Source organism: Sus scrofa, chromosome 1, assembly GCF_054392235.1.
Source record: "Sus scrofa isolate SSC_HxYL_T2T_F1_AM1 chromosome 1, Sscrofa_HxYL_maternal_Yorkshire_Landrace_v2.0, whole genome shotgun sequence".
Lineage (NCBI taxonomy): Eukaryota > Metazoa > Chordata > Mammalia > Artiodactyla > Suidae > Sus > Sus scrofa.
Window position 1 is genome coordinate 172,915,798 of NC_139383.1, and position 25,773 is coordinate 172,941,570.

The 25,773-nt window shown below is 40.9% G+C and overlaps 1 protein-coding gene across 14 annotated transcripts in view; it reads right to left on the reverse strand.

Moving 5' to 3' along the window:
* The window catches only part of MALT1 (MALT1 paracaspase), a 67,632-nt gene that overhangs the window by 32,854 nt on the left and 9,005 nt on the right, over nucleotides 1–25,773 (reverse strand). For 7 of the 14 annotated variants that reach the window (XR_014816266.1, XR_014816281.1, XR_014816280.1 and 4 more), the window contains exons 2-8: nucleotides 22,677–22,843; nucleotides 12,490–12,611; nucleotides 7,770–7,929; nucleotides 5,739–5,917; nucleotides 5,215–5,311; nucleotides 4,308–4,340; nucleotides 270–296 (exon numbers count right to left, since the gene is read on the reverse strand). Coding sequence is in view for 9 of the 14 variants with exons in the window: in XM_084977727.1 (XP_084833853.1) it covers nucleotides 270–296; nucleotides 4,308–4,340; nucleotides 5,215–5,311; nucleotides 5,739–5,917; nucleotides 7,770–7,929; nucleotides 12,490–12,611; nucleotides 22,677–22,843 (785 nt within the window). In the remaining 5 variants the exon portion in view is untranslated. The remainder of the gene's footprint in view (nucleotides 1–269; nucleotides 297–4,307; nucleotides 4,341–5,214; nucleotides 5,312–5,738; nucleotides 5,918–7,769; nucleotides 7,930–12,489; nucleotides 12,612–22,676; nucleotides 22,844–25,773) is intronic. The other 7 variants (XR_014816294.1, XR_014816283.1, XM_084977735.1 and 4 more) reach the window with 1 other exon arrangement.

The window sequence follows — 25,773 nt, forward strand, 5'->3', positions numbered from 1 at the left end:
CTTTCCCATTCAACCGCTTTATGATATAGATTCTTATCATTCACAATGATAAGAAGTACACTGATATTTTATGATGCCTCAGTATATTTATTTTTCTACCCTTGTAGTCTTACAATCTAGAATATTTTTAGTGTTTTCACTAAATTATGATATTTCAATAAAGGAAAAAAAATTACTAGTACTACTATAGCAAGAGTTATCTGTATAAGTTACTATATTCAGTGACTTAAAAAAACCTAAAGCTAATGTTTTATGTTTGTATTACTCACCAGGATGCCCAAGATTATTTAATTCATCTAAAATAAAGTAAGAGAAAATAGATTAATCTTTAAATAAATTAAGTAGATTTAAATTATCTGTCAATTTAGCACAAACAGTAAGACTGCTCAAAGAAGTTGATTTTGTGCTATTAAATCATGCTATGATGTTTTTTATCAGGTTAGAACTTTTTAAATGCCTTAAATAGAAGTCATGCAAATTATGAATAGGAGAGAATGCTGTTGTGGACATGAATTAGGACTCTTAAGCTATTACTAGCTTCATTAAATGACAAAAAGCTAAACAGACTCTTTTCAATGATTTTTATTTTTTCCATTATAGTTGGTTTACAGTATCCTGTCAATTTCTACTATACAGCAAAGCGACCTAGTCACGCACACACATATATATTCTTTTTCTCACATTATCTTCTATCATGTTCCATCATAAGTGACTAGATGTTATACAGCAGGATCTCATTGCTTATCCACTCCAAATGCAGTAGTTCGCATCTATTAACTCCGACTCCCAGTCCATCCCACTTTCTCCCTCTCCCCCTTGGCAACCACAAGTCTGTTCTCCAAGTCCCTGAGTTTCTTTTCTGTAGAAAGTTTCATTTGTGCCATATATTAGATTCCAGATGTAAGTGATATCATATATGGCATTTGTCTTTCTCTTTCTGATTTACTTCACTTAGTATGAGAGTCTCTAGTTCCATACATGTTGCTGTAAATGGCATTATTTTGTTCTTTTTAATAGCTGAATAGTATTCCATTGTATATGTGTATATACCACATCTTCTTAATCCATTCATCCATTGATGGACATTTAGGTCATTTTCATGTCTTGGCTATTGTACTGTGAATAGTGCTGCAATGAACATTTGGGTGCATGTATCTTTTCAATGAAAGTTTTGTCTGGATATATACCCAAGAGTGGGATTGCTGAGTTATATGGTAGTTCTATATTTAGTTTTCTGAGGTTCCTCCATACTGTTTTCCATAGTGGTTGTACCAATTTGCATTCCTGCCAACAATGTAGAGGGTACCCTTTTTTCCACACCCTCTCCAGCATTTGTTATGTGTTGACTTATTAATAATGGCCTTTCTGACCAGTGTGAGGTGGTACCTCAGAGTAGTTTTGATTTGCATTCCTCTAAAATCAACGATGTTGAACATTTTTTCATGTGCTTGTTGGCCATTTGCATATCTTCTTTGGAGAAATATCTATTTAGGTCTTATGCCCATTTTTGAATTGGGTTCTTGTTTTTTTTGCTGCTGAGTTGTGTAAGTCATTTGTGTATTTTAGAGATTAAGCCCTTGTCAGTGCATCATTTTAAACTATTTCCTCCCATTCTGTAGGTTATTATTATTATTTTTAATGGTTTCCTTTGCTGTGCAAAAGCTTGTCGGTTTGATCAGGTCCCATTGGATTGTTTTTGCTTTTATTTCTGTTGCCTCAGGAATCTGACCTGAGAAAACATTTGTACTGTTGATGTCAGAGAATGTTTTACCTGTGTTCTCTTCTAGGAGTTTGATGGTGTCTTGTCTTGTGTTTAAGTTTTTAAGCCATTTTGAGTTTATTTTTGTGCATGGTGTGAGGGTGTGTTCCAGTTTCATTGATTTACATGTGGCTGTCCAGTTAACAGACTCATTCTTAATTTGATCAAAATTTTAGATATTCTGGCCAATTATGAGACAAAGCAAATAAAGAGATAGGCTTATCTACCACCTATATACTTCTTGAAACTAGTTGAAAACCTCAAATAATATTTTTTAAAATAAACTTTTAATTTCAGAACAGTTTAAGATTTACAGAACTACCGTTAAGATGGTACATAGAGTTCCCATATATACCCATGTCTGGTTTCTCTACTTTTAACATCTGATATTAGTAAGCCAAATTTGTCATAATTAATGAACCATTAATGTTTTTTATTCCAGGACCCCATTTAGGACACTACATCATATTTAATTGTGTCTCCTTGGCTTCTTATTTGTTGTGATAGTTTCTCAGATCGTCCTCGTTTTTTGATAGCCTTGACTGTTTGGAGGATTACCGGTGAGGTATTTTGTAGACTGTCTCTAAATTGGGATATGCCTGATTTTTCTCCTGATTAGACTGGTTTGATGTGTTTTTGGAGGTCTAGTGGCTTCAATTGTTAACCTGTACCCCCTGGCTAAAGGAGAGGGAAAATCCCTAAGCAAATACCTATGACATTATAGCCATCTTTCCTTTATAAATTTTATGAAGATAAAAATCAACATTAACAATAAATTACAAATCTTATACTATTCACAAGATGTTATGCAGAGTAACTTATGTGATATAAAAGCAACCAAAGAGTGGGATCAGCTAGAGGACAGGGCTATGTACAATTTCTTGGGCCTTCTGTGTTCACTCATCCCCAGGAACTTAGGTCAAGACCTGTTCTTCCATCCCATAATCAGTGAGGTTGCTTCACAGACTTGTAATATGTTTACACTCTTTTGTCATATTCTGCCTTCCATCCTGGGATCTTCCCTCCTCTGACCGCCTACATGATTTAAAACCTGCAGACAGGTATCCACCATTACAGCTGTCACACAGAATAGTTTCACTGTCCTAAAGAATCCCCTGAGCTCCACCTATTCGAACCCTACCCCTTGTCCCGATCAAATATCTTTTACTGAACACAAAGAATGAAACTGATGACATCATGTTCTACAGGTAAAAAATGACATGACGTAGGACACTGTTGACAACATGTGCTAATCCACCAACTGTAAAATGCCTCAACTTCATGGACTTTCTTTAGAAAGAAGAGTTGGACTTCATTTTTCCATTTGAAATTTTTGGAGTAGCTTCATAGTTGAGTTTTCATCTCTAAATGTTCTGAACTGAATTGTTTGAAAATTATTAAACAGTGTGTTTGCCACTATAAAAATTATAGGGAGAATCCTGCCAGGTCTAAAGAAGCAGCAAGGTGATAATGTACATGCATCACCCTGAAACCAAACAGCAATGCTAGTTATGTTTATTCTTAGAGGTCTCCAATGTCAGGAAGTTTTAAAAATCATGCAATTAGTGAAGAAGGAGTGAGAAGGAAGAGGAATTTGGTTAGGATTTCTTTACATAGATTCCATCATGTGGGGCCTACAGACCAGGGGACTGGAATTCCCTTGAGCTAGAGAATTCCTGTCCATAACTCTGACTGGGATGAAAACAGAAATTAGAGTATTTCACAATGACACCATAGCAATATAAAGGACAGGAAAAATGATTTAACGTTATTTCTTACTTTGCCCAAGTAGAGCTAAAGATTTTATAATAAAGAGGCAGAAATTGAAAAAATACTTTGCTATCCACAAACCTAATTTTGCAAAACAATGTGACAACATCACACTAGGGGAAGATAACTTAAGTTCTAAAATTTACTCACTGCAACTTATGTACAAGGTTTTGGTTAATTAAAACAAATCAGGAGTTTAGGCTAATTTTCAGTTCTCTTTATAGATTATGGGAAAGGTGACAGGGGAGATTAATCTACAGCCTTGTCGCTTAGAAAAATGGATCTTATAAATTTTCTATTAAATCTGGATACTTAATTCTTGATAAAACATGTGTTAAACAATAAACCTCCTGTCCTGAAACTTTTATAGAAATTACATTTGCATTTGAGAGGCATCATACCATGACTCAAGGAAAGACAAAATAAACAACTATCCACGAGTGTAGCCATACATCTTTTGAAATAAATTTTATGAAAAGTTAACATTAAGAATTAATTGCAGCTGTTCACTTGTCATAAGATGTTGTATAGGATTTTATGTTTTTATATGTAATAGAAAGTCAATTCAAAATTAATTATTTCAATAATATATCAGTTTAATAGTGTCTAGGGCAATTTATGAATCCTCAAAGACTAAGATACAGTATCTTCCTTTCAAAATGTTTTCTTCTAGCCAGTATTTTTTCCATCACTGCACTCAGGAGACAAGAGCACTCCATCAATCCCAAGAGGAACCAGCATGCAGGATATATGGTTTCAAACCAAAGGGTTACCCTACCTTCAGTGCACTCCACTGCCTCATCTGTTCTTCCTTGTTCCAGAGAAAACAAATGTGAATATATTGAAATTCATGATCTTAAGAAGGGCAGCCATCAAACAGAGAGATACATATCATAGAAATATGTTGGCAAACCAATATATGCATCACTATCTCCTACTATTAACATAACTGTAAATGCACTAGGCTTAAACAGAACAAACTCTCAAATTACATACTTCCTAAGGGGGATTACTGTCTAATAATCATTCTTCATATGTTTGTGATGTTTGTTTTTAAAAAATGTTTTATTAAAAATCTTTTATTAAAAAATCTGGAGTTCCTGTCGTGGCTCAGTGGTTAACAAATCCAACTAGGAACCATGAGGTTGTGGGTTCCATCCCTGGCCTCGCTCAGTGGGTTAAGGATACGGGTGGGCTGTGGTGTAGGTCACAGACACTGCTTGGATCTGGCGTTGCTGTGGCTGTGGTGTAGGCAGGCGGCTGCAGCTCTGATTGGACCCCTAGCTTGGGAGCCTCCATATGCCGCGGGGAGGGGCCCTAGAAAAAGACCAAAAAAAAAAAAAAAAAAAAAAAAACAAAACTTTTCCCACCAAATCAAGGGTTTTTTTTTTAAGCTAAAGCTTTAAGGAATAAATTTTTGCCATAAATGTTTAGTAAAACTATAAAAATAAAAAAATAACTAAAAAGATGTAAATTAAGTAGCCTTTTTTTCTGGTTCTTTGTCTGTGAATCTGGATTATGAATTTAGTATGCAGTCTCTCAAATTTCTATTTAAACAAAATAACTCCTGATGCTTAGCACACCATAAATAGAATGGGTAAATAAAATTTCTGTTGCTTCGACACTTGATTTTATACAGCTTATATTATATTCCGTTTGTCAGAACACTGAGTGACACTGCTCACCTATGATGACTTCTACTTTCTTGCTGTCTTGACTGTCTCGATCATTATATACACGACACCAATAGGTTCCTTGATGCTCCAAATCCACATAAGGCACCTGTACCAATATTAGAACATGCATATATCTCCTCTTCAATTTCAATTTAAGGTGACTTAGAAAAAGTTTTTTTGTGTTAAAAAAAACAAAAACTCTTATGAAATAAAACCTAACATTTCAGATATTCTTTTCTTCATTGATTATGTCAAATATTAGCAAGCAAATGATACAGTGATTCTGACAGTGGTGAGTTTGATGCAATACTATTTGACATTTTTCATATAAGCAGTTAGATGTGGGCTGGTCTTATGTTCTATCACTTTTGCAAATATAAGGATCAAGACCAAATAATAAAGAACTTGAAAAAATACTGAAAATATTAAAACACCCCAAAGAATATGAACTTTAATATTTACTCGTAATTTTCAATTGTACTATTTATTTGACATATTAACTCCCCAACCCCCCCACAAGGCCAACTTCCTACCATGTATAGCTTTTTTGTCTCATGTGTTAGTGGGGATTCATTTTTGAACCACTGGTAGTGTGGAATGGGGCTTCCAACAGCAACACACTCTAAGACCAACGTGCTGCCAGGCATCAGCTTTTGGGACCTTGGTTCAACACAGATTTGCAGCTTGGATTCAGAGATGCCATCGATACTTCCTTAAATTAAGAGAAAAATATTATTGAACATAAATAAATCTCTAGGTTGAAAATTTTTCAAAGTTTCTTTTAATTAAAATATTTCCTAGTTCATCCTAAAAAAAAAAAAAATCTTCAATAGTATCTCCCAAATGATGTTTCATTACAACTGTACCACTTCCATAAATTGCCGCAGCCAGCGCTGCAGGTCAACAGGAGATCCTGGAAAAGGGACGGTGCGGCATAACAGATCACAGAGGACTCCCACATTTAGAAAAGTAGGGGACCAGGAGACACTTCCGCAGAACAAAGGCGCCTAGGTGTCAGCCCACATGCCTTTTATTAGAGAAAGTGACTTAGGTTAATGACCAAAATCAGGTGCAGGTAATGATAAAGCTCTCTCTTAATGGTTGTGTTTTTGCACGTGCACCAAATTTGTTTACTGCATTGTTCAGCAGTTTCCATGGTCTCCAACAATAAATATTGAGATAGTCTATGGATAAAAGGATGCGGTGACAAATAAGTTAGAACATTCTGAGTTAAACAATGTTAAAAAGACTTCTTTATTGTAGGACTTCTCAGAGCTTTCAAAGCGTTAGTATGCACTGTGTACCTAAGAGGGGAAAATAGTTTAAGTGGTTTCTAAATGTGTCTGGCCACTGAGTCTCTTTGGTGGAAGGAAAGGACTTGTTAACATCTTGAATGATGTTCATACTCAAAACAGAAAGCTCTATGTTCGCTTTGATTTAACTGCCTTTTTAAAACAAGGAGTTTTGTTATTAGCACTGAATAAATATGGACGGATTAAAAATCACTAGCCTTTCTTCCTAACGCAAATATCAGAAAGCATGATTTTTTTAAAAAAATTTTCTTTTTCATGGCTGCACCTGAGGCATATAGAAGTTCCTGGGCTTGGAGTTGAATTGGAGCTGCAGCTGCAGGCCTATACCACAGCCACAGCAACACCAGATCTGAGCCACATCTGTGACCTAAGCTGTAGCTTGCAGCAATGCCGGATCCTTAACCCACTGTGTGAGGCCAGGGATCAAACCCACATCCTCACGGAGACAGTGTTGGGTCCTTGACCCACTGTGCCACAATGGGAACTCCAGAAAGCATGATTTATTGAACACTCATCTGTTACTCTTTTAAGTTCGAGGACAGAGGACTTGTCAGTGTGATGCAGTGACAATGAAACTCAGTGTCTAGCACATTGCAGGTTATCAACATTTATGAATGAATATGATTCCATTTATAAACATATTCAAGTTTATTACATGCACAGAAATACTCTAGAAGAACATAATTACTCTTTTTTTTGTTTTTGTTTTTTTGGTCTTTTTAGGGCCGTACCAACGGCATATGGAGGTTCCCAGGCTATGGGTCTAATTGGAGCTGTTACTACTGGTCTACGCCGGAGCTACAGCAATGCCAGATCCGAGCCGTGTCTGAGACCTACACCACAGCTCACAGCAATGCCGGATCCTTAACCTACTGAGCAAGGCCAGGGATCGAACCCACAATCTCATGGTTCCTCGTTAGATTCATTTCTGCTAAGCCATGACAGGAACTCCAGCATTAGATTTCTTTTCTCCTTCAGAACCAGAGACCACACAGTCAAACCCATGAAAGGCAGCAAGTTTGAAGAGGTCAACTGCAGGGCCAGCCTGAGAAAGGTCATGTCACCCCAAAACATCTGCATATCCATCCATCCAGAAAAACAATCAAAGCACATGGGATAAAATCTTAACAACTGGTGACATTATATTGGGTGAAGTACATATGTGAGTACTATTTTTGATGCTTTGAAATCATGTAAAAGTAAACATTTGAAATAGGCTATTTCCATTCCAACATTTAATTTATCACTTACTCCGGAAGCTTTCTGTTACTTCTGTGACATCACAAACATCCAGCTGTGACCACTGGCTAAATTCAAAGGTGAAATTATTATTAACTCGGCAGACATAAAAGCCTGCATCTTTCACATGCACTGTGTTAAAAATAAGTTCTGATGCATTTCCATTCGGAATCTGTGAAAGAATAAGAGAGTAAAAGTGAATGAGTCATCAGAACACACCTTATAAAATGTGTGGTGCAAACTGTATGATTTCCTTGGAGCTTTGAAAAGTGTATCTTTCCCCCCAAGTTCTAAAATATTAATTACTTAGAAAATAATCAACAGCATTTTGAGTAACTTATGACTGAAATCTCAGAAATCCAGTCTTTTACAAATTTGTTAACCAGAGTTAAGCTCTTGCTCACATATCTTTCCAAAACTCACTAATGGAACTATTTGATTATTAATATTTAAAGAATCCAGGGAGTTCCTGTTGTGGCACAGTGGAGGCAAATCTGACTGGGAACCACGAGGTTGTGGGTTCGATCCCTGGCCTTGCTCAATGGGCTAGGGATCTGGCATTGCTGTGGCTGTGGCATAGGCCAGTGGCTACAGCTCCAATTAGACCCCTAGCCTGGGAATCTCTGTATGCTGAGGGTGCGGCCCTAAAAGACAAAAAAAAAAAAAAAAAAAAAAAAAAAATAATAATAATAATTTAAAGACTCTAGAAGTGCAACACTTAGGAGCTAAGTAGACACAACATGACATGATGGAGTGGGGAGATCATGGAAAGTGATGCCTGGCTGTTCATTTTAGTTCTGACCAAATCAGCTGTGAGCACAGGGGCAAGTTATTTTATGCTGAGATCCTATTTTCTTTATCTGCAAAATTCTATAAGAGGATAGACACCTTAGCCAATATTCTTCTTTCAAGGTCTGGGCAGAGAAGGGCCAGGGGACGTGAATCAGTGATGGGAAGGAAGCGCCATGCAAGGGCCTCCAAAGCTTTTCCTCCTGGGCTTCGGTTACCACGTTAAGGTTTCTTTCACTTTTGCTGCTCCCACTGACTTCTTGGTGCCTCAAATTCTGGCATATTGTCATGGGGCTTAGTGAAGTGCCTCTATATGCTGTGAACTTCCTTGCAAAGTACCTTAATAAGCTCTCCCTCTCCACACCCCAACCACTTGAATTCAGCTCTCCCACTTCTCAGAACCTGCCCCAGAGCAAGAGCATTTTGCTGCAGATCTGACAACGGGGGTGAGCACTGCCTGACCATCCTACAAGCGAACCTACAAAGCCCGCTTTCCTACTCGACTCTTACTGTGTACTTTCTCTCCCCCCAGCCTCCCATAATCCCGTTTCTCTCAGCCACTGACTTCAGAGAGAAACTCTCTCCTCTTCCAGCTACCAAGTCACAAACCAATGCCTGTGCCTATTCCTGACTGCTCTCTTCTCCCTGTTACAATGGAAAACGTGTCTTCCTAACAAAGGCTAATAAGTGGGCTTGGGATGTTTGAGGATCCTAAGCACTCAGAGCCCTGGGGTTGGTGTGAAGGTCAGTCCCAGCTGAAGATGTTTGGGATTCAAGAGATGCAGAAAGAAGCCTTCTCAGAGCTTTCCTCATCTGACTAGAAGCTGAGACTTCACTCTTTAGGGTGGCTTTTACCCCCAGAAAAAAAAAAGACCAAGAATAAATCCACTCCCCTCTCCAGAAGAGGCTTTTTATAGCCAGGGAAAAGACGGGAAGCACCTGCATGAATAAACGTTATCACAAACTTTATCACCTGTTAATTCTCCTAGAAACCCTTTTGTATTTCCTAAAGAAACCCATTTATTCTTCCCACAGAGGCCTTTTCCACCTTCCTCCCTTTTCCTCTAACTTAAGCCACTTACTGAGTTAGTCTTTGTAACTTCCCATATGAATAAACCTTTTCCTCTGGTTGATCTGTATTTTGTCAGTTAATTCACAGGCCCCCAGAGACTGAACAGGAGAGGGTGGAGGCTGTTTTTTCCTCTCCAGCAATCCCATCCTCTCTGCCCTTGCTCCTGCAATTTTCTCTCCTATTTTAGCATCTATTTCTCTCTTGTACTATATCACTCTTAAAAATATACTCTAGGACCTTATATCTTAAATAAACAACAACAACAAAAAAATCCCAAACATACCTCCCGTGACCTCCTCACCTCAGCAGCACTGAAAATGCTGACCACCCCTTCTGGAAATAGTTTCCCGAGGGCTTTGTACCATCCTCTCCTGGTTTTCCCCTTATCTCTCTTGCAAATTCTTCTCAGTCTCTTTATTAGTTCCTCCTCCACTACATAAACTTTCCATGTTGTCTCCTGAGATACCCAAGCTGATTAGCTAGATGCAGTTAGACATCTGGTAGGCGTTTCAAACTTCAAATGTCTAAAAACCAAACTCCCGATTTTTCGCCCTAAATCTGTTCCCCTCCCAGTCTCCCTCAGTGCATAACATGTTCCCAGGTGCGTAAGTAAAGAAATCTAGGGGGTTGTCCTTGCGCTCTCTTCCTTTCCCCTCATGTTCCACATTTAATCTCCCAGGCTGCATGAACGAACTCTCTAAAATAAACTGAATTGCGCACTTTGATCCCTCTCCTAGTCCACTCGACCATTGTTTCTTTCTTTCTTTTTTACCTACAGCGCAGGATAAACTTCCTTTTTCATTTTTTTTCAAGTTTGACTGAAGTATAGTAGCTTTACCATGTTGAGATAATATCTGTTGTGTCACAAAGTGATGCAGTTGTACGTATTCACACATCCATTCTTTGTCAGGTTGTTTTCCCCCATACAGGTACACTGAGGAGAGTCTCCCTGTGCTAGACAGCAGGTCCCTGTTGACCGTCCCTTCCATGCACGATACTGCGCACGCGCCAGCCCCAAGCACAGCCATTAGGTAGCCCAGCGCAGACACTGCTAGCACAGGCTACAATGACATAGCAGCGTGTTGCCACTGCGTGGCAAGAGCAAAGCCAGAGGTAAATTGCTTCCCTTCAAGCAGCAAGTTGATAAATCCTATCACGTTACTTCTCTTGTTCAGACCTTTAGTGGCTTCTCGCCTTACATTACCCTGTTTACTTCCCTCACAGCTCTGCACTCACAGAGTTATTTGCTCACTGTCCCTCCCCAGGGGAGGTGGCCGGGCCCTTCTGTGCCTGCTTCATCATAATGGCCTTAGAACCCAGCCAGGCACCAAACAGGTGCTCACCAAGTCGTGGTTAAATGAATAGCTCCTGCAATAGACTATAAAAGCAGTTTTTACAAAACTCAACTTGTACGGCTTTACAATCCACCACAGCTCTTCAAATTCGCGATGTGCTCCCCATTCCCCATGTTTCTCTCCTTCTCACATCAGGGCACAGGCTACACGTGATATGCTAAACGTCAGAACTTTTGTCTGTTACTTCTTCCTCAAAATGCGTTTATTAAAATGAAAGCCACCTTGCAATTGAGAAAATATGGTAAAAATAACTTCAGTTACCATCTCTTGAGAGTCCAAGCAAATAAGACATCCTGTCTATTAAGTTCTCTTGGCCCCTGACAATAGGAATTCGAGTCGCATCGGGGATGACATGTGCAGTCCTGTTACTGTAGCTCATGGCTGCCTTGCCTCGGCTGCGAGTGAGGGATGGAGATTTAAAGCCATGCAAATCCCCACATCTCCTCCGAGGCACAGGGTGATCCCAGTGAAGGAAAGATCATCCTCTGGGAAGAGCTCCTGAGCTTAGTTTCTGATTTGCAAATGGAGTCTTTAGTATCAGATTTGGGAGAAGGTTTAGTTATGTGACTAACAGGCTGGGAAGAAGAACGGAGTCTCCAGGCGCCATCTAGGAGGGAAGGGAGTGAGGGGGGATGGAGGAAGGAGAAGGGAAGAGCCCGCCAGAGAGGACAAGACATGGCCCACGCCACTGAGAAGTCCCTGGCGGCAGAGAGGCTCAAAGAACATTCAAGGAAAGAGAATTCTGACATGTGCTCTTAAATGATGTGTTGAGTGGTGTTGGGACACAATGCTTGCACAAAAGGAATATGCGACCTGACCTGAACTTTACTTCAGAATCTGTCACAAAAGCCTACATCTTTTGACATAACACAGTTACGCAGAATGCTTAAAATAGCCCTCCATGTTGCTTTGAAAATCTTTTTTCTTTTTCTTTTGATAGCTGTGCCCAGGGTGTGTTGGAAGCTCCCAGGTGAGGGACTGAACCCATGCCACAGGAGTAACAATGCTACAGGAGTGGTCCTTAACCACTACACTACCAGGGAACTCCTGGAAATCTTTTAATCAAAGATTTTGGCTGTAGGGGTGGGGGGAGGGGCTAGGGGTTTGAGATGGAAATGCAATAAAATTCACTGAATTAAAAAAGTATGAAAATCAGAGCAGCATTATTTGAGAAACTAATTTTCAGAAGTATCACTAAAAAAAAAATTTTAGCTGTTGTCAAGAATTTTGTACAGATGTTAGAATGTACTGGTGATGCTTCCTGCTGGCTAACATTGTTGCCCCAAGTACTCCTGATTTTCCATAATTTTTGGAACAGAGAACTGATTTTAATACTGCTTACCAAAATGACTACTGAATACTTCAGTAATAACACAGATCCTTTAATGATGGTCTAGCAGATCATCGAACAAAACTCCTAAAAACACACTGAAGACACTAAGGCTCATTAATCTTCTTTTTCTCTTCTCATGACAGAGGAATTAAAAGACACTGAAAAGACATTATAAGAAATTACCTCTTTATTCATTTTGAACCACTGATACTGTACGAAAGGATGTCCAGTTGCCCGGCAACACAGTTTTACAAACTCTCCAGCCAAGACTGCCTTGGATTCTGGGTTTACAGTGATTTTGATTCCTTCAAAAAAAAAAAAAAAAGTTATAGAAATAATAAGTCACAGAAAAGGGGTTTTTCTTGTTTATGTTTCTGAAACCAAGAAAAAGAAATATTTTGGAAATAACCTGTATATTCATCCTTGTTATAAATCACCATTCACATCTCCTTCCCCATCAGATTATGAGTTTGTGAGTTCCAGGCTCTGTAAAAGCAGGAGGAAAGAAACTCACCTGCAGAAGACTTTGATCTAGTGTACTTCCCCACGACTGAGGGAGAAAACTGTTTGCCATATTTCTTCAATTCTGAGAAATAGTTTTTCCACATTCTAACACCTCTGAAATTAGGATGTGCCTTATGAAGATGTGTCACAGGCAGCAGTCATAATGTTTTCTCAGTGCCAGCTCTGGGAATACTTGGTCATAAATGTTTACATGGCTAGCACTTCAAAGGAGGTAAGTGCACTGTTAGTAAAACAAGTGGGAGCTTAAATGCCATTGAAAATGTCTTCAACAGACACAGGAATGTCAATGCCAGGACTGAGCATTAAAGTAAAACTGTTCCATAAGCAGAAAGGCACAGAGACAGAATAGCAGGATATAAATTTGACCTAGGTGATGCAAACATTTCTCATCCAGGAAATGACTACCAGCATCAAAACCTGCAAAACTTTTGACAGCAGCTTCCTGTCAAAATCCTGGAGTGGATAACGGGATACCCGTCCCCTCACTCCTGCCACTCTCTCCATCTCTCCCTCTGGGGGAACCTGCTGCCATGTCACCCGAACACTTGGGCAACCCTGCAGGGAGGCCCCAATGGTAAGGAAAGCAAGTTGGGCTCCTGCCTACAGCCATGCACGTGAGCCATCCAAGGAGGGATTTTCCAACCTCAGTCAGACCTTTGGGTGGCTGTAGCTAGACTGTCCCTTCTGAGAGACCCTGAGCCAAAACCACCCAGCTCAGCCAGCCGTGGATTCCTCTCCTCAGACACTGTGAGATAATAAATGAATGCTGGTTTTGTTTTTGTTTTTTTAATCCTTTTTTTTTTTTTTTTCAGTCTTTTTACGGCCACATCCTTGGCATATGGAAGTCCCCAGGTTAAGACTTGGAGCTGTACCTGCTGGCCTATGCCACAGCCACAGCAACACCAAATCTGAGATCTATACCACAGCTCACAGCAACATCGGATCCTTAACCCACTGAGCAAGGCCAGGGATCGAACCTTTGTCCTCATGGATACTAGTCAGGTTCGATACTGCTGAGCCACAGTGGGAGTGCCTGTTTATTATTTTAAAGTTTTTGGTTTTGGGGTAATTTTTATGCAACAGAAAAGTGACACAAAAGGAACCAAGGCTAGGAAATTTTACATTTGCCAAGGTTATCATACATAAACATGGGTTGGTTGACTTTCCAGAAGGAAGGAGAAAAGATCATTAAAACTTATAAAACGTCATTGCCCACACCTCTTTTCCCCCTCATCCATCTTGAATATGATGTCATAATACCTTTTCCCTCTATGACCCACCAATCCAAGGGAACAAAACGAGATGAGGAGAGAGTCTAAATAATAGCAACCTTAATACCTGAAAGGTACGAAACTTTCTAGGGAAAAAATAGTCTTTAAAGTAAAATAGGCATGCAAAATCCATGCCAGATAATAAAACCAAAATCCAAAATGAGTAAATATGATTGCTTACCTATTACATTCAAGGGTCTGAAGAAACCCTAAAAAATCTTTAGTAAATGAGCCTCTCAAAAAAGAATTTACAACTTTTGCCAAGGAAAAGCTTTCATATTCATTAGTTCTGTCTGTGGATGCCAAATTGGCAGAGGGTGGGTGGGTGAAGTAACAGTTTGTCTGAGTTCTGTAATCCATGGTGGTAGGAGTACATGTTCAAGTCAGAAAATGAGATGAGCACTCTTATTTAAGCCAGAAGATCCACCACAACACTGTATCTATTTTTTTTTTTTTTTTTTTTAAACAAGTGGCCGCACCTGCGGCACATGGAAGTTCCCCAGCTCGGGGTCGAGCCACAGCCACTGGAGAAGCAATGCCGAGGAATTATGTTGTGAGCCACAGGGGAAGCCCTACAACACTGTACCTTAATGCTCCCACATATCATTCATCTGCCAGGAGAGACGTATATCACAACTTTAAGAGACATTCTGACTTTCAAAGTTTAGGTATGACAAGAGAAAAAAGAAGGTACGACAACAGAAGGGAATGAGGATAAATCTGAAAAAAAAAAAAAAATAGGCATCGTGGCTAAACTCACTTTGAAATGTAGATGTCTTACCGCCATCTCAAACTTGATGTCCAAAATCCCATACATTTCTCTGCCAGGCTCCCCAGTCTCCCCACCTCACGGAGGATAAACCAGGTCCCGGCTGCCCCTGAGCATCCCGTCACTCAGGACAGAAACTTAGCAGTCACCCCCAAATCCCTCCTCTTCTACATGTAATCTGGCTGCAAGGCCTCTCAGTTAAGTCTTCCCACATCTCACCATCTTCAATGGCATGATCTTAATCCAAGCCACCATCCCCACTTGACCGAACTATTGTTAACAGCTGCTAACTTTGTTTCCTTACTTTCAACCAGCAGCCCACTGCCTTTTTTTTTTTTTTCTTTTTGGGGCCGCACTGGAGGCACAACGACGTTCCCAGGCTAGAGGTCCAATTGGAGCTGTTGCCACCAGCCTACATATACCACAGCCACAGCAATGCTGGCTCCTTAACCCACTGAGCGGGGCCAGGGATTGAACCCACAATCTCATGGATCCTAGTCAGGTTCATTACTACTGAGCCACAATGGGAACTCCAACATGATTTAATGTAGATATATGTTGTGAAATGGTTACACAATCAAGTTAATTAAGATACCTACCACCTCACATAGTTATCATTTTCCTATGATTCCATCTTCCATCTAATCCTAACTTCTGTCACAGTGAGCCTCTCTTACTGAAGGGAGTGTGTCAGGAAGAGCACAATGTTTTTGTTTTTTAAATTATAGTTGGAGAGTTCCCGTTGTGGCGCAGCAGAAACAAGTCCGACTAGTATCCGTGAGGACACAGGTTCGATCCCTAGACTCACTCCCAGTGGGTTAAGGAGCCGGCGTTGCTGTGAGCTGTGGTGTAGGTCGCAGAGACACAGCTCAGATCTGGTGTTGCTGTGGCTGTGGTGTAGGTTGGCAGTTGTAGCTCCACTTTGACCCCTAGCCAGGGAACTTCCACATGCTGCAAGAGTGGCCCTAAAAAAGCAAAAAAAAAAAAAAAAAAAAAAAAGTATAGTTGATTTACAATGTTGTACCAATCTCTGCTATACAGCAAAGTGACCCAGTCATGTGTGTGTGTGTGTGTATACAGTCCCTTTCTTATATTATCTTCCACTATGTTCAATCCCAAGAGACTGGATATAGTTCCCTGTGCTGTACAGTAGGACCTTACTGCTTAGCCATTCTAAATGTAATAGTTTTGTACCACGCCAGTGCTTAAAAACATACCATGGCAAATACTCTCTGCTATTACACAGAGACAAAAGATGAGAATGAAGGAAATGGGAAGACTTTCTCTCCAGAGTGTCTTACAAAGGAATGAATGACTTTGCTGGAAGGGGCCCACGTGACCAGAATGTTTTAAAAGCTTCCTTTGTGGGAGCCACGACTAAATGACTTTGAACAGACATTCAAACTCAGCTCATATGTCTGTCCCGTACCAACAATTTGAGGAGCCTAAGTCTTCAAGAAGCAAGCAGAGGCATGTATTTATGATTTATTGCTTCAAAGCCTGAGAACTGAAAGGCAAAGCGTGATTTGGAAACCGCCCTCGGGAGGGCAAAGAAGTTGCAATACCTCCCATGTTTTAACCACACATATTTCCTTCCTCCCACATAGTGAGAGCTACAGGGAACCGTGGTCACCTCAAATCACCCTGATGCAGCGCCCACCAGTCCAAAGGGGCTGAACCAAGTCAGGAAAGAAGATGGCACCGCAATGGAGGGCGGACCAGGGCATACAAGTGAAAGTTCCACTTGAAAGCGTGAATGCAAAGCTTCCTGGCAAACAAGCCTATTTTCAGATACCATCTGCTAAGAAGTCAAAGAGGTTACTTGATTTCCTGTAAGCCGGAGAGAATCTGACAAAGTATGATGGAACATGAGGATTGTGCTTTCAACATACACCTCTGTAGATCCACAGACTACAGATATGAAACGATAAGTAAAAACCCTGCGGGAATTACTAAACAGATTAATCTGGGCGATTCTTGACAAAAGGATTCACTGTAGGTTCCCTCTGAGTTAGTCTCTCTTTTGATGCACTTAGTAGCAATGTAATGCACAGCTCTTCCAGGAATGGACCTGTTGTGCATGTTTTCAGAGGCCATGAACCAAACATTTTTTTTCCCCCTCATCAGCTTCCATCTGAAACGCTCCTTCAATCTCATTTTTGAACATTTCTGAGATGTTACTGAAAAGCATCCCAGAGTGTCCCAGAATAAATACTAGTCCTCTTCCCCCAACAATTTCCTCCCCATTACACAACCAGGGTGTGTCCACATAAGTCCTTCTTACAGGTCAATTGACATGTGCATGAACTTCAGTGAAACCTGGTATTGACATCACATCCCTCCTCCTTGTAGGTCACCAACTCCCTTTAACACCCTGGCATGGAAACCCATCCTTCCAGGCCTCACCGCCACTCTCTTTCTATCCCCTCTACTTCTTCCTTAATCTTTTTTTTTTTTTTAGGGCTGCACCTGCAGCCCTAAAAAGCAAAAAAAAGGGCTAGGGGTTGAATCAGAGCTACAGCTCCTGGCCTATACCACAGCCATGCAGGATCCGAGCTGTGTCTGCAACCTACACCACAGCTCATGGCAACACTGGATCCTTAACCCACTGAGCAAGGCCAGGGATAAAACCTGCAACCTCATGGTTAGTAGTTGGATTCGTTTCTGCTGTACCACAATGGGAACTCCCCACTTCTTCCTTAATCTTAGTTCCATCTATACCATCTTTACCCCTTTTCACTTCTTAATATTTTGTTTTTAGGAATTTCTGTCATTTATGAAACAATGCAAGTCCCTTATCAGTAAGGTCTAGTATTTGAGTACTTTTTAATTTGGCAAGAAGAAAAAAAATTGAAGTCTATGAGTCAAAGACACAATTGAGGTAATACTCCACAACTAAGCTTCCCAAACAATCCAGAAATTTCCTAGCATTATGGAAATGACATTGAGTTCAGGTCAGGGTCAGTAGACCTGGGTTCTAATCCTACTTTTGTCAATAACCAACTGTGATTTTAGCCAAATGGTAACTTCTAGTAATCTCCTTTTCCACATAAATGTGTGCTTACATTTGAAATTTAAATATTCATGATAGTACTGCTGTGGTCCTTCACAGAACTGTAAAGATAAAATGTGGAATCAACGTACTTGGAAACTAAAGAACAATATTCAACCATCTTTGCTCTTGGAGACAATAAAAGTAATAAAAATAAAATTGATATCAGCAACATAACAATGGGTATGTTACAAGGAATTAAAGGAGAAAAATGAATTGATATGAAATAAGAGCAGGAGGAAAAGGGAAAAGATGCCAACGAAGAGAAATCTTTGACTTTGCCAGTACATGTGAAATGTACCTGTAGCAAAGCTCCTTTAATACAAGAATGAAAAAAAATGGCAGCATCACAAAACCAGAGCAGAGAACCCTGGGAGCCATCTAATGAAGCCCACGTGAATCATATTAATTCTCTCTAAACATCCCCACTTTCTAGCTTCTAGTTAGCTAATCCCAGGTCAGGGCATGGCTTCCCTGGCACCATTCCATGAGGTGCAGGACTCTAGTTGATACAGCCTAAGAATCTGCACTCAAATGATTTTCACCTAAAGCAAAAGCAAAAAAAAAAAAAAAAAAAAAAAAAAAAAATTGAAATACACACCTAAGTTTATCCATATTTGCCAAGGTTACAGATGCCAATTTTGGTACTTTGGGATCAGTCTTTGACTCTTTGATAAAAAAAAAAAAAGTCTAAAAAATTACTATAGACTTTGTTTCAAAACAATTTCAGCAAATCCATTTAAAGCCCCTTTCCCAAATTCCTACTGAAATGACCAAAGGAATAAAAATAGGAGAACAAGGAATCAGTGCTAGAAAATAGGGATGAACACCATCTGCACATAAAAATGATAAGCCATTTCTCCAACATAAAGTGCAGGCAAGACCAGTCTGAGAGGCAGGCTGGCCAACCCATGTGCTTCGGAAAAGCCCAATTGGAGGGGGAGCAGAAAAGGGCAAACCTCAATCCTTTGGAAAATATGTTGGATGTCAGAGCCCATGGAGAGCTAGAATTTGGGGGTGAACTACCCTTGGCTTAGAGCTCCTGCGAAGTGAGGGACCACTGAAGTTGGCTTCTAATCAAGGCAATCGGTCCAGTTAGAGATTCAGGAACCTTGCCAAGCTACCTGCAGGCTACCAAGTCAAAGACATTCAAGAAACTCAGTACCACAGCCATTTCCTATGGCAAAATGAGACTAAAACAAATCTAGTTTCCCCTTCTCCTTGTATTTAGGCCTGAAAGGCCTGCTCAGAGGTTCACAGCGTCTTAGTCACCCAAATCAGAGCTTTCCATAGAGACAATGAGAGAAAAGTCATCAGACTTGGTGGAGTAAGAACTAATGTTCCATTACAAAACTGCATTACCAAAAAAGGGAAAAAATGTTAGAATACTCCTCCTTCGTATTCCTGAATCTTTGTGAAAATACAATGAAAAGGAAAAACTTGAGATGGGATAAACCTATAAACCTGTTTTTTTTGTTTTTTTGTGTTTTTTTTTTTTTTTTTTGTCTTTTTAGGGCCACACCTGTGGCATATGGAGGTTTCCAAGCTAGGAGTAGAATCAGAGCTGTAGCTGTCAGCCTACACCAGAGCCACAGCAACTAGGGATCTGAGCTGCACCTGCAACCTACACCACAGCTCATGGCAACGCCAGATCCTTAACCCACTGAGCGAGGCCAGGGAGGGAACCCTCGTCCTCATGGATACTAGTTGGGTTCGTTAACCACTGAGCCACGACAGGAACTCCTTGGCTTGCCTTCTTAATATAATTGTAACAGTTTTTATTCTCAAAGTCCCTATTCAAATATTAAAATTATTTCCTAACTCTCACATTTCTATATTTGAACATATGTAAATATAGTAAGCTTTTAGATTGTCTACCTAAGATGCAGGTAGAAAGCTAACTGTAAATTACTAAGCTTTATTAGATCTCCAAATAGTTCCTCTTAAATCAATAATTAACATTCAAGTACCAACCGATTTCTAATGAATTCTTTATGGCTAACAAGACATAAAACTTCCCCACAACAGTGCATAAGTGGCTATGTGGTGATGTAGAAACTGCTTTCCTTTCTCTAGTCTCCCCTCAAGTGCGGAAAAGGCCCCAGGGGATAAACGAAAAAGCCTGCAGGTCAAATATGAGAACAGTCTGCATAGGGGAACACTGACGGTAAAGGGCTGAGCCTACATTTGGAAAAAGACACAAAGAGCAGAAACAGCTTTTTCAAAAGATTACTGATGTTTGTTAGGATGGCACTGTATTCACTGGTGGCTTAGCACGTCAAAATATAAAATATGGTTAGAAATTTCCAGCATATCATCACACATGAATAAATATGTGCCTCAATTCCAGTCAAGCCCAGTTGCACGTATGGGAAACTTTGAAAACTTGGAAACTTTAGATCTCAGGCCAGTGATCACACCACAGATCATGAGCCGTGCAGCCTCCATGGCTGTCTAGATGCAACGCAACACAGCATCGTCCCATGCAGCGCCTCCAGGTCTTCGAGGCAGAGAACACTTACTCTCATTTTATAGGCTTGGCAACACCAGGCAGAATAATTAAGTGCAATTAGTGAAAACCATAATGAGATATTAAAGTTATATTTAATTCCCAAAGAGGTGTCTTAATTTTTCAGAGGCCCCCATACTCTACAGTATGAGAGCTTAGTAGCTGAGTGCCCTAGACTGGCAGATTTCCTTTTTTTTTTTTTTTTCCATTTTTGGGCCACAGCATATGGAGGTTCCCAGGCTAGGATTCCAATTGGAGCTGGAGCTGCTGGCCTACACCACAGCCACAGAAGTGTGGGATCCAAGCCACGTCTGTGACCCACAGCATAGCTCACAGCAACGGCGGATCCTTAACCCATTGAGCGAGGCCAGGAATTGAACCCGCATCGTCACAGAGATGATGTCAGGTTCTTAACCCACTGAACCAAAACAGGAACTCCAGGACTGACAGGTTTCAATCATCACAATACCTAGATACTTTTGAGTCACTGGGGATATAAAAATTAACAAATGTCGGAGTTCCCGTTGTGGCGCAGTGGCTAATGATTCCGACTAGGAACCATGAGGTTGCGGGTTTGGTCCCTGGCCTTGCTCAGTGGGTTGGGGATCCGGCATTGCTGTGAGCTGTGGTGTAGGTGGCAGATGCAGCTCGGATCCTGCGTTGCTGTGGCTCTGGCATAGGCTGGTGGCTGCGGCTCCAATTGGACCCCTAGCCTGGGAGCCTCTGTATGCCGCGGGTGCGGCCCAAGAAATGGCAAAAAGACAAAAAAATAAAAAAAAAACAAATGTCACCCGAAGAAATAGTGGACTGTTTGGTGACAGAAAGCAACTGTATCTAGATGGGATGGGCATTAGCATCTGGTTATTCCTACTCCAGCCCTCCTGTATGAAGAGGTGCTGAGAAACATCCGTCAAGCTTTCCATACAGTGGGGAACACAAAGGAGGCACTTGTAGGAGGCATATTTCATCACCTGTACTAGGGCTGGTAAAGCAGGGGATAACGGGAGAGCTTAAGTTTCCTAGCTAATAATGCAGGGTCTCTTCCATTTGCTGTAGACTTTTTAGTTACCCACCTCCATCTCCCTGACCCCCAGCACCCAATTTTGCTTGGCGATCCATGAGGTTTCTGGAAAGCTGACTCAACCCACTCCACTCCTGGCTGTAAGCCGGGTGAATTGGCACATTCCATCTCCTGGCTGGTGACAGGAACAGTGACAGGCATGTGAGCAAAATTATTAACTTATTAAGGATGCGCCTATGAGTTTTGCTGGGACCAAGATAAATGCAAGGAACAGCCAGCAGACAACCTGTGACTATGCAGAAAGCCAGTCTTGGGAGGAAGCCAATGACAAGGAAGGAAGAGCAAAGACAAAATCTAAGTCCTTGGAAAAGGGGCCGCGCACTGCCTTTCTTAGAGCCCAAAGGGCTTCCAGACTTTTCCGTTGGAATCAACATACTCCCTTTATCACGCCAACTTGAGCTGAGGTTTCTGGTATGTGTGACTGACGGTACACCACCACTATGCCGTGTGGCCCTAACTCCCCAAGCCCACGAGAAAGAAGGTCAGCAGGGCCGCAGCCGCCAGGAGACTCGGATGACACGGTCCCTCCTGCTGACACCACTGTAATCGAGCAACAACATCCATAGTTGTGGAAAGGAAAGGCTGTTTTCTGTTCCTCACATCTGACCTTGGAACTGAGCAATCTCACTCAATATTGGTATATTCAGGGGAAAAATCACATGGCTGAGTCACTCAACATTTCAAAAGCATCATGTTGGCAAAAACCTTAAACAATAAACATTTATCATATGTTATCTCATTCACATACATACATAAATATGTATGTATTTACTTTCTTGGCTGTACCATTTAAATGCAAGTTATAGAAAGCTTACCCCTCAACACTTTGGCCTGCATCCCCTTGGAATAATAACACTCTTCTACAGAACTACAACCCCATCATGACATAGTAATTCCCTAATGTCTAACATGCAGGTTATATTCGGGTTGCGCCAACTGTCCCCCAAATGTCTTCTATAGCTGTTTTTATGAAACACGATCCAATCAGTGTTTATGCATGATGTTATCTGTGTTCTTTAGTTTCAACCTGGGGAAAAAAATGAGGTTCCATACATTTACATGTTGCAAAGATACATAACACAATTTATCTGGTTAAATGAGATCCTCTCCTCTAAGTCCGTCTCTATGAATTCCTGGAGAGCATGCCTTTGGGCAACACCTACCTGGAGGGCTGAGAAGTTGGAGAACCTCGGTGTGCTCCAGGGCCTGCAGGAAGTCGCTCAGCTCCACCACAGTACAGCCCTTCTCACCCAGCAGCTTCAGTAAACACAGGCTTGGGCTTCCTTCAGGCTCCAAGACCTTCAGGGAACATTGCTCCAAGTCGAGACAACTGAAAACAACAGATTCAATCCAGGTCAACAGCCTTCCTTAAAATGATCTGCCTGCGAGATGTGTGGCACCGTCGGAGGTGTTGCAGGGCACAAACAGCAAGTTTTGAGTGGCGGGTGAAAGGCTAATGTCCCCTCCCCACTTCCGCCAACAGCAAGGATTCCTCTTTGCTCGCTTCTCCAACTCAGCTCCTGCGACTGCTAAGTCAGAAGGAGAGAAGGAGGATGTGAGAGAAATTTGGCCTTGATACTGATCGAAATGTTTACCTTTCATTTCGGAATAGGAATATCAGATACATTTCTCTACTTACATAAAGCAGATGATGACCACGAAGAGGACAGATCTTTGAGACACATTGAAAAATAAGAAAATTAACATACAGGAGTTGTGGCTCACTGGGTTAAGAACCCAACTAGTATCCATGAGGATGCGGGCTCCATCTCTGTTCTCGCTCAGTGGGTTAAGGATCCAGTATTGCTGTGGCAGTGGTGTAGGCTGGCAGCTGCAGTTCTGATTTGGCCCCAAGCTTGGGAACCTCCATATGCCACAGGTGTGGCCCTAAAAAGAAAAAAAAACTAACATACAAAACAGTGTGTATTTTGTATTAACGAAGTAGTGCGCCTGTGTTGTGTAGTCATGAAAAAGGGATATGATATTACCTTTATTAACAAATATATCTGTTTGTTCTTATACATGCAGAGTAACTCTGAAAAGAGAGCCAAGAAACTGGTAGCAGTAGTTGCCCTAGGGAGGGGAACAGGAGAGCAGAGTTCATGGCTAGACACTCACTTTTCAGGATACAGCTCTTCCTCAACTCAAATGGGGTACATCTTGATAAACCCACCGTAAGTGGAAAATATCCTAAGTTGAAAATGCATTTATTTATTTATTTCCATCTGTGGCCAAGGCATCAGGAAGTTCCTGGGGCAGGGATCAAATCTGGGCCTTGGCAGTGATAGCACTAAGTCCTTAACCACCGGGCCACCAGGGAACTCTGAAAATGCATTTAATACACGTAAACTATGAACACCACAGCTCAGCCAAGCCTACCTTACATGTGCTCTGAACACTTTCATTAGCCTACAGTTGGGCAGAACCATCTAATATAAGGCCTAATTTAAATGAAGTGTTGAATATCTTACGGAATTCACTGAATACTGTACTGAAAGTGAAAAACTGAATGGCTATGTGGGTGCAGAGTGGTTGTAAGTATGTGGGCTGCTGACTCTCGTGATGGCCTGGCTGACTGTGCTCCCTCTGTTGCCCAGTGTCACGAGCAAGGCTCACATCCCATATCCCCAGCCCTGAAAAGATGGAAGTTCCAAAGCCAAAGTACAGTTCCTACGGAATGCATACTGCTTTAGAAATTTCAGAAAGTCAAAATACAGTAAATTGAACCAGCATAAGTTGGGGACCATCCACACAGTGTTTTGTACTGCTGAATTTATTACTATGCGTGCTAATTTTTCCAACAATTTTTTAAAAGGACAATCAGTGTTACTGACATTTTAAGTACCTCTAAGCGCCTAGAAATACTTTTAACACAGAGGTAAACTCTGGCCCTACAACTGTTTTCCTGTTACAACAGCAGAGCTGAGTAGGTGGGCAAAGGTGAAAATATTTACTATTTGGCCTTTTACAGAAAAAGTTTGCTGACCCCTGCCATATTGTTTTATTGTCCTTTTGTTAAAACTATTCTTTTTTTTTAGGATCAGTATTTAACGTGTGAATACAATTTCCTTTCTGATATTATCCTGTTCAGAAGTGCTATACAAGGTTAGAAAGACAGGTCAAGATCAGACTATAGATGACCATAAATAATGAGACAGTCATTTCTTAGAAAAGGGAAGTACAGTGCGACACATTCAAGGAAAGAAAAAGTAAAATGAAACCATCAAAACAACAACAAAATCCAAAAACCTTCCCTATGAGACATAACTAGCAACAAAATCCAAATAGCACCTTTACACAATCTCAACAATTTACTGTAGAATTTGCACCTCTTCTCTCTCCCCCTTTCCTGTTGATCTGAATTATGGTCCAGTATCAACCCTAGCTTCTCTGTGAGGTCCTCCCAGACCACACACCCCCGACACACCCTTTAGACACAGCTCTTAATGATGCTCACTCACCTTGTTCAGCAGAAGTTGGTAAGCTCTTCCTGTAAAGCACCACAGAGCATACATATATTTTAGGCTTTATATGGGCCACAGAGTCTCTGCTACGTACTCTCTGGTTTTTTCTTTTGTTTTTCAATTTTTTAAATATAAAAAACATTCTTAGCTCATCAGCTGTACAAAAACAGGCAGGGGCCTGAACATGGCCCATAGGCTCTTGTTTGCAGACCCCTGTGCTAGGTTTTGTTTGACATGATTTTTCCTTAAAACCAGGAGCTTTTCTTTCATAAGCATGTCCTTACCTTACTAGATAACAGTACTCTTTGCAAAGAGAAACCCTGTCCCACACACACACACACACACATTTTTAAATCCCTCAATATCTAAAACTTGCCTTGCCCACATTAATTCTTCATAACTGAATGATTCAGTGTATTTCAGTCTTAAATGAAATGCCTGGAACGCTGGATGAAAGGGGTCAAACATAACAGTAGGAGTTCCCCCTGTGGCTCAGTGGGTTAAGAAACCGTCTGCAATGGCCTGAGTCGCTACAGAGGCATGGGTTTGATCCCCAGCCTGGCACAGTGGGTTAAAGGATCTGGAGGTGGCCGCAGCTGTGGCTCTGATTCAATCCCTGGCCCCGGAACTTCCATATGCTATGGGTGTGGCCATAAAAAAATTCTTAATCCACATTCATTTTGATCAGTTTTAGGAAAAGGCTGCCACAGCATTTATATAATGATGAGCCAAGATTTCTGTCTGTGATAAAGTTGGGTATCTCATAAAGAAAAAAAATGCATCCAACCAAAATAAC